The 15,460-nt window shown below is 40.2% G+C and overlaps 1 protein-coding gene across 1 annotated transcript in view; it reads left to right on the top strand.

Moving 5' to 3' along the window:
• The window catches only part of nav2a (neuron navigator 2a), a 262,461-nt gene that overhangs the window by 81,759 nt on the left and 165,242 nt on the right, over positions 1 to 15,460 (top strand). The window contains exon 3 of the mRNA XM_062033389.1: positions 11,029 to 11,081. Within this exon, the coding sequence (XP_061889373.1) occupies positions 11,029 to 11,081 (53 nt within the window). The remainder of the gene's footprint in view (positions 1 to 11,028; positions 11,082 to 15,460) is intronic.

Raw genomic sequence — 15,460 nt, 5'->3', positions numbered from 1 at the left:
AATGTTGGTGTTTTGATTTGATTTGATTTTTATTAAGGATCCCCATTAGCTGGTTGCCTCAACAACCCACTAGTCTTCCTGGGGTCCACAATTCAATACAATTACAAGTAAAAGCATATAATTATAACTACACAATGCATAAAAAAATAAAAGCATCAATAAAAAAACAAGCAAACAATTTACAGTCACAGAATAATAATTACCATATAAACATAACTACACAATATAAAACCAAACAAATCATCAACGAGCAAACTAATTTAAAAACTCAGATAAGATATTACTCTCTTTTTAAAAACCCGTTCACTTTCAATGCTGGTGAGAATTCGAGGCAGGTTATTCCAGAGCGATAAAGATCTATAAATAAAAGATTTCCGCAAAGCATTCTTCCTGGGACGAGGGAGTACAAAATGACCCTCACTGGATGCCCTGGTATTGTGATTATGTATAGTGCTACTGTGAACTATTTGGGCCATGAGAAAAGCAGGAGTTTTACTACCGGTTACTGATTTGAGCAATATAAGAGTATTAGCCGACAACCTGTTCTGCACTGTTAGCCAGGAAAGAGAAGCATGCATTTGGTTCACATTGGTTCTTAGTGAACAACCAAGAACCAGCCTTGCTGCCCTATTCTGGACAATCTGGAGCTTACTGATCTCACCACTTGCAGCAGACGCCCAGACTGTAGAACAATAGTCAATATGACACAAGACTAAACTCTTAACAATTTGACAACGAAGAGGTGGATCAACAAAAGCAGCACATTTTCTGGAAATACCAACAGCCCTTCCCATCTTTGTAACTATATCACTGATATGATTTGACCAGGATAGAGTGCAGTCCAGCATCACTCCAAGGAGCTTGGCACTTCTGACCTGTTGAACTGTTAAAATACCTAGCCTCAAATCCAACTTTGGGTCACAAGATAACCCTTGCCTAGTCCCCAATATAATACTTTTTGTTTTTGAGGTGTTAAGGACAAGTCTGTTACATAGTGTCCAGTCATGCACAGCTTTTAGTTCCTCACTCAATACTACATTAAAGGCCTACTGAAACCCACTACTACCGACCACGCAGTCTGATAGTTTATATATCAATGATGAAATCTTAACATTGAAACACATGCCAATACGGCCGGGTTAACTTATAAAGTGCAATTTTAAAATTCCCGCCACACTTCCGGTTGAAAAACTCCTTTGGCTATGATTTATGCGCGTGACGTCACAAAATCCACGGAAGTGGTTGGACCCCATCGGACCCGATACAAAAACGTCTTGTTTTCTTCGACAAAATTCCACAGTATTCTGGACATCTGTGTTGGTGAATCTTTTGCAATTTGTTTAATGAACAATGGAGGCTGCAAAGAAGAACGTTGTAGGTGGGATCGATCGGTGTATTAGCGGCTAAGTACAATACTTACAGCAACACAACAAGGACTAGCAGACGCCTAGCCGATGCTTGCCGCCAAACCCACGGATGAAGTCCTTCGTCGCGCCGTCGATCGCTGGAACGCAGGTGAGCACGGCTGTTGATGGGAAGATGAGGGCTAATGTTTTTATCATAGTTCTGTGAGGTCCGGTTGCTAAGTTGCTAAATTAGCCTTAGCGTCGTTAGCAACAGCATTGTTAAGCCTTACCAGGCTGAGAATTTTTAACCGTGTAGTTACATGTACATGGTTTAATAGTATTGTTGATCTTCTGTCTATCCTTCCAGTCAGGGGTTTATTTCTTTTGTTTCTATCTTCATTTGAGAACGATGCTATCACGTTAGCTCAGTAGCTAAGTGTGTCACCGATGTATTGTCGTGGAGATAAAAGTCACTTTAAATGTCCATTTCGCGTGCTCGACTGTCATTTTCAAGAGGATATAGTATCCGAGGTGGTTTAAAATACAAATCCGTGATCCACAATAGAAAAAGGAGAGAGTGTGGAATCCAATTAGCCAGCTTGTACCTAAGTTACGGTCAGAGCGAAAAAAGATACGTCCATCACTGCCTCTCTAGTCCTTCACTGTAACGTTCCTCATCTACGAATCTTTTATCCCCGCTCAAATTAATGGGGTAATCGTCGCTTTGTCGCTCCGAATCTCTCTCGCTCCATTGTAAACAGCGGGGAATTGTGAGGAATATTAGCTCCTGTGACGTCACGCTACTTCCGGTACAGGCAAGGCTTTTTTTTATCAGCGAGCAAGAGTTGCGAACTTTATCGTCGATTTTCTCTACTAAATCCTTTCAGCGAAAATATGGCAATATCACGAAATGATCAAGTAGGACACATAGAATGGATCTGCTATTCCCGTTTAAATAAAAAAAATTCATTTCAGTAGGCCTTTAAGTACACTGCATGATGGTGCAGCATGATATAAGGTTGCATCATCAGCATAAAGAACCAATCTTGCACGCCCGGTAGCCCAAGGTAAATCATTGGTGAATATAGAAAAAAGTAAAGGTCCTAGGCAACTTCCCTGTGGAACACCACAATCCAAACTTCTGCTATTAGACAAGCTGCCATTAAGATACACCTGTTGTGATCTTTAGGACAAATAACTCTGTATCCACATTAGACTTGAAGTATTAAAACCATAACATTTAAGTTTCTCATTGTTACTTGAGTCATATTGCAATCACATTGCAGTTTACGCGTATCTCTTATGTTTGACTGCCATCTACTAGTCACACTTGTCATTGCACCATGTACCAAACAAAATTGCTTCGAGGTCCGTAGGCAAAACCAGAATTATTCCGTACATTAGGCGCACTGTCGAGTTTTGAGGGAAAAAAAAGTATTTTAAGTGCGCCTTATAGTCCGGAAAATACGGTAATATGAATGCGACCTACGCACTGATTATTAAAGATAGTTTTTGAATGATAACCTGATACATTCCTCATGGAGATTCAGACTAATCTAGATACTACTGTATGCACTGTATGTTTGGTTTTGCCTTGGAGTTTATCGTTTTGTTTTGAAGTTAACATAACTATTAGTTGGTTTGTAGGAAAAATAAAGTCCATCTTATCCTAACCTAATAGGTTATTGAAGCGTACATGTATTCATCGGCTTTGTGCTAACTAACTATAAAGATGAATACTTTGTTACTTATTAATTCATACTGTAACTGTGCTGCTCATTAGACTGTCACAAAGAAAAATAACTGTTAATTGTTTGCCCATTGAAAAGCAAGGACGGGCAAAGTGCTGACAAAAACAATGTATTTGATGGCATATAGTGGCTGTCGGCGTGATCCCAGGATGCAGAGAAGGTAGCAAAGTGCAAGACCGAGGTCACTTTGTTAGGTATCAGAAATGTTTGGCCTACAGGAGATAATAAACCAACACGGAAGTAGAGAACGAGGTGGTGCACTGCTCTAGAGTCCAGTGGCAACGTGCTTTACACCACTGCATCCCACGCTTTGCATTGGACTTGGTGATGTATGGCTTAGATGCAGCTGCTGGGCCATGAAAACCCATTCCATGAAGCTCTCTGTGTACTGTTCGTGGGCTAATAGGAAGGTCACATGAAGTTTGGAGCTCTGTAGCAACTGACTGTGCAGAAAGTCTTTGCACTATGCGCTTCAGCATCCGCTGACCCCTCTCTGTCAGTTTACCTGGCCTACCACTTCGTGGCTGAGTTGCTGTTGTTCCCAAACTCTTCCATTTTCTTATAATAAAGCCGACAGTTGACTTTGAAATATTTAAGAGCGAGGACATTTCATGACTGGATTTGTTGCACAGGTGGCATCCTATGACAGTTCCACGCTGGAAATCACTGAGCTCCTGAGAGCGGCCCATTCTTTCACAAATGTTTGTAGAAACAGTCTCCATACCTAAGTGCTTGATTTTGTACACCTGTGGCCGGGCCAAGTGATTAGGACAACTGATTCTGATCATTTGGATGGGTGGCCAAGTACTTTTGGCAATATAGTGTACCTGTCCCTGGTTGTGGTGATTCGCACCTCGACGTACCGCATAGTGTTCCTTGCGCTTCCTATCCCTATTTGCTTATTGTGCACTTCCCTGCTGCACTATGTTTCTCCTCGTCTTCCCTAATAAAAGTGCTCGTAGCTGCACTTCGCCTGCCTTCTCTGCAACTTGGGTTCTAGACAAACATAGACCCTCAGCCCATGTGCGACTCACCAGTTGAGAATCCCCGGTCCACAGTCATGAAGTTATCCGTTCCTTGGCTCACTCAGGCAGGCAGTACAGCAGTTGTTGTCCTCTACATAACCTGCACAAAGAATAGAAGCTGAAGGACGTTTTGCTGACAAGACAACTGAACTGTATCACTGTCTGTAACTGGGGCAGTCATGAGGGTGTAGCAAATCATTGTGTGAGCATTAAGCATTCATGTGGTTTACACCATACACGCTTCTTCAAAAAAGATATTCAAAAGCAATTGACTTTGAAGTTTGGAAAAAAGGACACAAATTACAGCCGACAACCATGTAAACTATTTAAAACATACAACAACAACAAACAATGAGGTCATTGTCGGAAAAGGAATGCTTACTGCATGTCACTACATGGTCATGCGATCATAATGATTACTCAGCGTTCTATCAAAATCCTATTCTATACATGGTGTGAGATGTTGTTAGAGTGTCCCAACCCGATATTGATATCGGTCTAATATCAGCACATGTAACAAATACAGTAGAACCTTGATTTACAAACTTAATTGGTTCTTAAACATGGTTTGCAAACCGAAAAGTTTGTATATTGAAGCAGCGTTCAACAATGTAAAGTCCCTATTTTAGTACAAATAGGCACACTTTGAAGACAGTATAAAGTCTATATATACTGTATATGTATATATGTATGTATACATGTACTGTATACAGTCGTGGTCAAAAGTTGACATACACTTGTAAAGAACATAATGTCATGGCTGTCTTGAGTTTCCAATAATTTCTACAACTCTTATTTTTTTTGTGATAGAGTGATTGGAGCACATACTTGTTGGTCACAAAAACATTCATGAAGCTTGGTTCTTTTATGGATTTATTGTGGGTCTACTGAAAATGTGACCAAATATGCTGGGTCAAAAGTATACATACAGCAATGTTAATATTTGGTTACATGTCCCTTGGCAAGTTTCACTGAAATAAGGCACTTTTGGTAGCCATCCACAAGCTTCTGGTTGAATTTTTGACCACTCCTCTTGACAAAATTGGTGCAGTTCAGCTAAACTTGTTGGTTTTCTGACATGGACTTGTTTCTTCAGCGTTGTCCACACGTTTAAGTCAGGACTTTGGGAAGGCCATTCTAAAACCTTAATTCTAGCCTGATTTAGCCATTCCTTTACCACTTTTTACGTGTGTTTGGGGTCATTGTCCTGTTGGAACACCCAACTGCGCCCAAGACCCAACCTCCGGGCTGATGATTTTAGGTTGTTCTGAAGAATTTAGAGGTAATCCTCCCTTTTCATTGTCCCATTTACTCTCTGTAAAGCACCAGTTCCATTGGCAGCCAAACAGGCCCAGAGCATAATACTACCACCACCATGCTTGACGGTAGGGATGGTGTTCCTGGGATTAAAGGCCTCACCTTTTCTCCTCCAAACATATTGCTGGGTATTGTGGCCAAACAGCTCTATGTTTGTTTCATCTGACCACAGAACTTTCCTCCAGAAGGTCTAATCTGTGTCCCTGTTATGTCAGATGAAACAAAAATGTAGCTGTTTGGCCACAATACCCAGCAATATGTTTGGAGGAGAAAAGGTGAGGCCTTTAATCCCAGGAAACATGTAACCAAATATTAACATTGCTGTATTTATACTTTAGACCCAGCAGATGTGGTCACATTTTCAGTAGACCTATAATAAATTCATAAAAGAACCAAACTTCATGAATGGTTTTTTTGTGACCAACAAGTATGTGCTCCAATCACTCTATCACAGAAAAATAAGAGTTGTAGAAATTATTGGAAACTCATGACAGCCATGACATTATGTTCTTTAGAAGTGTATGTAAACTTTGACCACAACAGTATATATCTGTATATGTATATATATATATATATATATATATATATATATATATATATATATATATATATATATATATATATATATATATATATATATATATAAAGGGTACATTACATGGGGGTGTGCCCATTTTTACACAATAGTGCCGTGCTTCTGTCCCGGCATGATGAGACCAGTTTGTTGCGTTTGTTTAAAGTGGACATGCTGGGTTGGTATATAATAAACATTTTTCCTTCAATGTGGTCTGCCACATCATTTAGTGAGTGTCATGATCCGTAGTCCGGATCATGTTTCTGTTATGTTCTGTTAGTTTTGGACTCCCTTAGTTCCTGTTTGTGCACCTCCTGAGTTTGGTCACCATGGTTACTTATGATTTTCACCTGCCTCTGTTGTTCGGGACACTCGCCTGGCTCTAATCAAGAGACACTATTTAAGCCTGCCTTTGCCAGTCAGTCGGCCTGGCGTCATTGTTCGGTTCATGTCTGATTCCAAGTGTATGCTAAGTGTTCGCTTCATGCCTTGTATACGTACGTTTTTGTTTGTTCATGCCACAACTAGTAAGTTTTCCTTGTCATAGTTTATGCTAGTGTTAGTTTAACTCCAAGTGCGATCAGGGCGTTGTGCCTTTGCCTTGTTTTCCGTTTTTTTGTAGTACTTTGAGTTTTGAGAAGATTAATAAATATGTTCCTAACTGCAAGCCTTGTCCGGAATAGTCCGTTTGCATCCCGGGAGAACAAACTTCGCAGTAAGCTACAAAAACCCCGCCGTGACAGTGAGGTCCGCCGCGTCATTTAATGTGACCCGCCTCTTCATTTAATGTGGCCCGCCACATCTCTGAGGGCCGCCATAATCTACACCAGGGGTCACCAACCTTTTTGAAACCAAGAGCTACTTCTTGGGTACTGATTAATGCGAAGGGCTACCAGTTTGATACACACTTAAATAAATTGCCAGAAATAGCCAATTTGCTCAATTTACCTTTAACTCTATGTTATTATTAATAATTAATGATATTTACACTTAATTGAACGGTTTAAAAGAGGAGAAAACACGAAAAAAATGACAATTACATTTTGAAACATAGTTTATCTTCAATTTCGACTCTTTAAAATTCAAAATTCAACCGAAAAAAAGAAGAGGAAAAACTAGCTAATTCGAATCTTTTTGAAAAAATTAAAAAAATAATTTATGGAACATCATTAGTAATTTTTCCTGATTAAGATTAATTTTATAATTTTGATGACATGCTTTAAATAGGTTAAAATCCAATCTACACTTTGTTAGAATATATAACAAATTGGACAAAGCTATATTTCTAACAAAGACAAATCCTTATTTCTTCTAGATTTTCCAGAACAAAATTTTTAAAATAAATTCAAAAGACTTTGAAATAAGATTTACATTTGATTCTACAGATTTTCTAGATTTGCCAGATTATTTGTTTTGAATTTTAATCATAATAAGTTTGAAGAAATATTTCACAAATATTCTTCGTTGAAAAAACAGAAGCTAAAATGAAGAATTAAATTAAAATGTATTTATTATTCTTTACAATAAAAAAAAAAAATTTACTTGAACATTGATTTAAATTGTCAGGAAAGTAGAGGAAGGAATTTAAAAGGTAAAAAGGTATATGTGTTTAAAAAATCCTGAAATCATTTTTAACGTTGTATTTTTTCTCTAAAAATGGTCTTTCTGAAAGTTATAAGAAGCAAAGTAAAAAAATTAATGAATTTATTTAAACAAGTGAAGACCAAGTCTTTAAAATATTTTCTTGGGTTTTCAAATTCTATTTGAGTTTTGTCTCTCTTAGGCAAAGCGAGACCAGCTTGCTAGTAAATAAATACAATTTAAAAAATAGAGGCAGCTCACTGGTAAGTGCTGCTATTTGAGCTATTTTTAGAACAGGCCAGCGGGCTACGCATCTGGTCCTTACGGGCTACCTGGTGCCCGCGGGCACCGCGTTGGTGACCCCTGATCTACACCCTTGATCTAAAGGTTTGTAAACTGAAACGGTCGCACATAGAGGCGTTTGTAAACAGAGGTCCCGCTCTATCGGATGAATCTTGAGATTCTTGTATTTTAGCAAAGTCATTTCCAAAAGGTAAACATGGTAGGCTACAGGCTGCTCGGAGCAAGCAGCTACACAACAGCTAAGCACACCGTAGCACACAAGCTGGACATAGGTAATAGGTACACTGCAAAAAGTCAGTGTTCAAAAACAAGGAAAAAAAATACAAAAATGAGGGGTATTTTATTTGAACTAAGCAAAATGATCTGCCAATTGAACAATACAATTTGGCTGGTCAAGACTTTCCAAAACAAGTAAAATTAGCTAACCTCAATGGACCCAAAAATACCTTAAAATAAGTATATTCTCACTAATAACAAGTGCACTTTTCTTGGTAGAAAAAAAAAATGTCTCAATATGTTATAAATAAATAAATGGGTTATACTTGTATAGCGCTTTTCTACCTTCAAGGTACTCAAAGCACTTTGACAGTATTTCCACATTCACACATTCACACACACATTCACACACTGATGGCGGGAGCTGCCATGCAAGGCGCTAACCAGCACCCATCAGGAGCAAGGGTGAAGTGTCTTGCCCAAGGACACAACGGACGTGACTATGATGGTAGAAGGTGGGGATTGAACCCCAGTAACCAGCAACCCTCCGATTGCTGACCCGGCCACTCTACCAACTTCGCCATGTTGAAAAATATTCTTAAATTAAGTAAATGCTAGTGCCGTTATCTTGACATAATGATATGCGTTTTGCATTACATTTTTTGAAACAAGCAAACTTATACTAAAAACTGATTTATTGTTCTTAATGGAAAGGCAACGAGGCAACCGCTTGTTACTCTCGGGGTCTCCTAGCCGCTCAGGCAAATCATATGGTCTAAAAATGCATTTTTCCATCGATAACATGACATCATCGCGCCAAGTGCGTGCTCTTTCAGTCAATTAGTGCGCATATATACAGCCCGGCCCCCGGCCAAAGTTTTTTTAATTGTAATTTTGAGGAATTTATCTGAATGTGCATGAACTATTTCTGTTCAAAATAGTTTGAAATGTCAAATGTTAAATGTTTAAATATTAACCGTCAGTTTACTGTACTGTGCCAACTGTACTACTATATGAGTACGTCTTTTCTATTGTCTCATCGAAAATAAAACAGCAAAGTCCATTTGGCCGTCATTTGTTTTAATTATGAGACACAATTGTGTGAAAATCATGATTTTTTTTTTTCATGCTTGAAATAAGAAATTATTACTTTAAAAAAAAAGTAGTTTTATATTTGTGAGTGTTAATGACACAGCTTTGCAACACTTGATATTCTAGTTTCAAGCATGTTTTACTCAATATAGGTCATAAAATCTCAGCAAGCTGTAATATCTTACTGAGATCGTTTAGGACAGGGGTCGGCAACCCGCGGCTCCGGAGCCGCATGCGGCTCCTTGACCACTCTGATGCGGCTCAGCTACATACATGCCGACCCCCCCGATTTTCCCAGGAGATTTATGGATCTCAGTGTCTCTCATAGATTACTCCCAGGGAAAAAATAATCCTATTTACACTCTAATTACTAAATAAAGGGCGTGCCCTAATTGCACCGTAGTAATTGTCCTCTATAGCATTTACATACAGCGTGCCAGTCCTGCCACATGTTGCATGTTGTTATCACTTGCACACACAGGAGACAGCAAAGCATACTTACTCATCAGCCACACAGCTTACACTGACGGTAGCCGTATCAAACAACTTTAACATTGTTACGTTACAAATATGCGCCACACTGTGAACCCACACCAAAAAAGAATGAAAAACACATTTCTGGAGAACATCCCACCGTAACACAACATAAACACAACACAACCATTACCCAGAATCCCATGCAGCCCTAACTCTTCCGGTCTACATTATACACCCCCGCTACCACCAAATCCCCCCACACATCAACCCCCCCCCCTCTCCGTGCGTTGGTTGAGCGGAAGAGTTAGGGCTGCATGGGATTCTGGGTATTGGTACCGTCAGTGTAAGATGTGTGGCTGCTGAGTTAGTACGCCTTGCTGTCACTTACGTGAGCAAGCTGAAACTGCATTCTACGTGTGGTTGAGCAGGTACACTGTTAGGGCAGACTGTAGAGGGCGCCAAATGCAGTGTCATCACGCTCTGATTTTCGGGAGTCTCCCGGGAAAAATGAGAGGGTTGGCAAGTATGACGCTATCAAGCGCCATTCATTCAAAACTCGCGGGCTGCACTAACATCAAATTTCCACATTAAAGTGCGTGTGTCGGAGACCCCTAGTTAACATAGCACAAAGCGTTTAAGCTTTGTATGCGGTGTTTTTCATTTTAAATTAAAAAATTTTTTTTGTGGCTCCCATTACTTTCTTTAATTTGTGAAACTTGCCAATATGGCTCTTTGAGTGGTAAAGGTTGCCGACCCCTGGTTTAGGACCAAAACACTTAAAACTAGTAAAAGACTGTAACATAAAATCTGCTTAGTGAGAAGAATTATCTTATCAGACAGAAAATAAGCAAATATCCCCCTTATTTGAGATATTTACTTAGATTTCAGTTTTTACAGTGTAGTAAGTCTTACTGTGGGGCTAACATGCAGTTAGTTTATTATTTATTGACCTGTTAGAGGAGTGTTGTCCCACAGGGTAGGTGGCACCGACATGCTATCTGAGGTGGACTCTGGTCTTGTACGCTGCACTGTTGGCACAGTTGTCAGCAGCGACCCCCCCCCCCCACCCCCCCTATTCCCGTCTCAGCTGCTGTGGGCCGGGCCTTTAAGGGAGGAAGAATCCCTGACATCACACGCCGCCCCCACCCCCGCCGCGAAAGAAGCAGTACGACACTCCCATCTTTTCTCCCGGGCCCCTCAGCAGCCCCATTCATATTTACTCCAACCGGATCAAGTTTAAAGGGGGTCGGAGATGAGGGGTCTGAACCATCAGCAATGAGAAGGGAGACACACGGACATCTTTACCGGGAATAATAACACATTTCTCATTCTCTGTCTGTCCTCAGCCAATGAGAAGCTGGACGACATCAACGGCTGCCCCAAGAGCCGCTCTCAGATGGTAAGTGATCCTCTTTTTTTTTTGGTTTTTGTCAGAAAACTGCGAAGGTTTGTGTGAAATAACACACCTCTGTGGTCTTGTTGGGACGTCAACTTTGTGGGGAAGCTGGCCGGAGGATGACATTCTTCACCATCCCGAGAATATCACGTACAACTTTTTTAGAGTCCGTGCACAAAGGCACTTGGAAGCAATTGGCACACTGCGAAAACTGAAATCTAAGTAAGATTAAATATCTCAAATAAGGGTGATATTTGCTTAGTTTCGGTCTGATAAGATACTTCTTCTCACTAAGCAGATTTTATGTTAGAGTGTTTTACTTGTTTTAAGTGTTTTGGTCCTAAATGATCTCAGTAAGATATTACAGCTTGTTGCTGAGATTTTATGACCTATATTGAGTAAAACATGCTTGAAACTAGAATATCAACTGTTGCAAAGCTGTGTCATCATCAACACTCACAAGTATGAAACTGCTTTTTCAAAGTAAGAATTTCTTATTTCAAGCATGAAAAAAAAAATCATGACTTTGACACAATTGCGTCTCATAATTAAAACAGACGGCAGCCAAATGGACTTTGCTGTTTTATTTTCGATGAAACAATAGAAAAGACGTACCGGTACTCATATAGTAGTACAGTTGGCACAGTACAGCAAACTGACAGTTAATATTTAAACATTTAACATGTGACATTTCTAACAATTTTGAACAGAAATAGTTCATGAACATTCAGATAAATTCTTCAAAATTACAATACAAAAAAAATGTGGTCGGGGGCCAGGCTTTAAATATATATATATGTATATATACACTACCGTTCAAAGTTTGGGGTCACCCAAACAATTTTGTGGAATAGCCTTCATTTCTAAGAACAAGAATAGGCTGTCGAGTTTCAGATGAAAGTTCTCTTTTTCTGGCCATTTTGAGCGTTTAATTGACCCCACAAATGTGATGCTCCAGAAACTCAATCTGCTCAAAGGAAGGTCAGTTTTGTAGCTTCTGTAACGAGCTAAACTGTTTTCAGATGTGTGAACATGATTGCACAAGGGTTTTCTAATCATCAATTAGCCTTCTGAGCCAATGAGCAAACACATTGTACCATTAGAACACTGGAGTGATAGTTGCTGGAAATGGGCCTCTATACACCTATGTAGATATTGCACCAAAAAACCAGACATTTGCAGCTAGAATAGTCATTTACCACATTAGCAATGTATAGAGTGTATTTCTTTAAAGTTAAGACTAGTTTAAAGTTATCTTCATTGAAAAGTACAGTGCTTTTCCTTCAAAAATAAGGACATTTCAATGTGACCCCAAACTTTGGAACGGTAGTGTATGTATATATATATATATATATACATATATATATATATATATATATACATATATATATATATATATATTCCTTGTGCACTAATTGACTGAAAGAGCAGGCACTTGGCGCGATGATGTCATTTTATCTATGGGAAAATGCAAGAAATGTAATGCAGAGCGCATATCATTATGTCAAGATAATGGCACTAGCATTTACTTAATTCAAGAATACTTTTCAACATATTGAGAAAAAAGGTCTCATATTTGTTTTTTCTATCAAGAAAAGTGCACGTGTTATTAGTGAGAAAATACTTATTTTCAAGGTATTTTTGGGTTCATTGAGGTTAGCTAATTTGACTAGTTTTGGAAAGTCTTGACAAGCCAAATTTTCTTGTTCTATTGGCAGATCATTTTGCTTAGTTCAAGTCAAATGCCCCTAATGTTTTTATTTTTTTTTTCTTGTTTATGAACACTGACTTTTTGCAGGGCAGTGAGTCAGGCTCCTTGTGACATTTTTCGAGTTTTATCACACGGGGAAGAAGTCCCCAGGCAGGGCTGCCCTCCGCTGCATGTGATGCCTCATAAATTGGGCCAGTGTGCCAGCTGAAGGGGGGCTATTTTTGGCCACCCGCCAGACTACCGAAGCCTATCAAAGCCCACCACACCTCCGTGGTTAACAACTGAAAAGCCCTCTTTGTCACTGGCGTGGTGCCACCTATATAGTTGTCCTATAGCTGAAATGTTATTCTGTTTGGGCAAGGGGTCGGCAACATACTTGCCAAGAGATGGTCCTTCAATCAATCAATCAATCAATTAAAGATTATTTATATAGCCCTTAATCCAGGGTGCCTTGAGAGACACTTCCGCTTGCTTACAGGAAGTTGCTCTTTGTGTTGCCCCTTGTGTGTGTTAGTACTAAAGATGTCCGATAATGGCTTTTTTGCCGATATTCCGATATTGTCCAACTCTTGATTACCGATTCCGATATCAACCGATACCGATAAATACAGTCGTGGAATTAACACATTATTATGCCTAATTTTGTTGTGATGCCCCGCTGGATGCATTAAACAATGTAAAAAGGTTTTCCAAAATAAATCAACTCAAGTTATGGAAAAAAAATGCCAACATGGCACTGCCATATTTATTATTGAAGTCACAAAGTGCATTATTTTTTTTAACATGCCTCAAAACAGCAGCTTGGAATTTGAGAGCATGAGGAGGTTGAGGTGGGCGGGGTTGAGGTGTGTGTGTGTGTGGGGGGGGGGGTTGTAGGGGGTAGCGGGGGGTGTATATTGTAGCGTCCCGGAAGAGTTAGTGCTGCAAGGGGTTCTGGGTATTTGTTCTGTTGTGTTCATGTTGTGTTACGGTGCGGAAATGTGTTTGTCATTCTTGTTTGGTGTGGGTTCACAGTGTGGCGCATATTTGTAACAGTGTTAAAGTTGTTTATACGGACACCCTCAGTGTGACCTGTATGGCTGTTGACCAAGTATGCATTGCATTCACTTATGTGTGTGTAAAAGCCGCATATATTACGTGACTGGGTCGGCACGCTGTTTGTATGGAGGAAAAGCGGACGTGACGAGAGGTTGTAGAGCACGCTAAAGGCAGTGTCTTTAAGGCACGCCCCCAATATTGTTGTCCGGGTGGAAATCGGGAGAAATGCCCGAGAGATTTTCAGGAGGGGCACTGAAATTGGGGAGTCTCCCGGGAAAATCGGGAGGGTTGGCAGGTATGGTCGGCAACCCAAAATGTTGAAAGAGGTATATTGGACCAAAAATGTAAATAAATAAAAAAAATCCGTCTGGAGCCGCAAAAAATGAAAAGCCTTATATAAGTGTTATATTGAAGGCAACACATGATGTAATCTGAATCAGAATCAGAAATACTTACGATTTTCAGCACAATCATTCAAGAGCAGACAAAAATTACAGGGAGACAGAAAAGGATCACTGTAAAAAGGTGAGAAACAGGTAAACGCTAGGGTGGGGGGGACCTAAAGAAAAAAAAAATTAAATCTAAACCTGGGCCCCTGGAGATAATCTATGCAACATTTAGACCAGGGGTCGGCAACCCGCGGCTCCGGAGCCGCATGCGGCTCCTTGACCACTCTGATGCGGCTCAGCTACATACATGCCGACCCCCCCGATTTTCCCAGGAGATTTATGGATGTCAGTGTCTCTCATAAATTACTCCCAGGGAAAAAATAATCCTATTTACACTCTAATTACTAAATAAAGGGCGTGCCCTAATTGCACTGCAGTAATTGTCCTCTATAGCATTTACATACAGTGTGCCAGTCCAGCCACATGTTGCATGTTGTAATTACTTGCACACACAGGAGACAGCAAAGCATACTTACTCATCAGCCACACAGCTTACACTGACGGTAGCCGTATCAAACAACTTTAACATTGTTACGTTACAAATATGCGCCACACTGTGAACCCACACCAAAAAAGAATGAAAACACATTTATGGAGAACATCCCACCGTAACACAACATAAACACAACACAACCATTACCCAGAATCCCATGCAGCCCTAACTCTTCCGGTCTACATTATACACCCCCGCTACTACCAAATCCCCCCACACATCAACCCCCCCCCCCCCTCTCCGTGCGTTGGTTTAGCGGAAGAGTTAGGGCTGCATGGGATTCTGGGTATTGGTACCGTCAGTGTAAGATGTGTGGCTGCTGAGCTAGTACGCCTTGCTGTCACTTACGTGAGCAAGCTGAAATTGCATTCTACGTGTGGTCAAGCAGGTACACTGTTAGGGCAGACTGTAGAGGGCGCCAAATGCAGTGTCATCACGCTCTGATATTCGGGAGTCTCCCGGGAAAAGTGAGAGGGTTGGCAAGTATGACGCTATCAAGCGCCATTAGTTCAAAACTCGCGGGCTGCACTAACATCAAATTTCCACATTAAAGTGCGTGCCGGTGCGTGTGTCGGAGACCCCTGGTTAACATAGCACAAAGCATTTAAGCTTTGTATGCAGTGTTTTTCATTTTTAAAAATTTTTTGTGGCTCCCATTACTTTCTTTAATTTGTGAAACTTGCCAAAATGG

The sequence above is a fragment of the Entelurus aequoreus genome, linkage group LG02 (genome assembly GCF_033978785.1).
Source record: "Entelurus aequoreus isolate RoL-2023_Sb linkage group LG02, RoL_Eaeq_v1.1, whole genome shotgun sequence".
Lineage (NCBI taxonomy): Eukaryota > Metazoa > Chordata > Actinopteri > Syngnathiformes > Syngnathidae > Entelurus > Entelurus aequoreus.
This window is presented reverse-complemented; position numbering and strand designations above follow the sequence as displayed.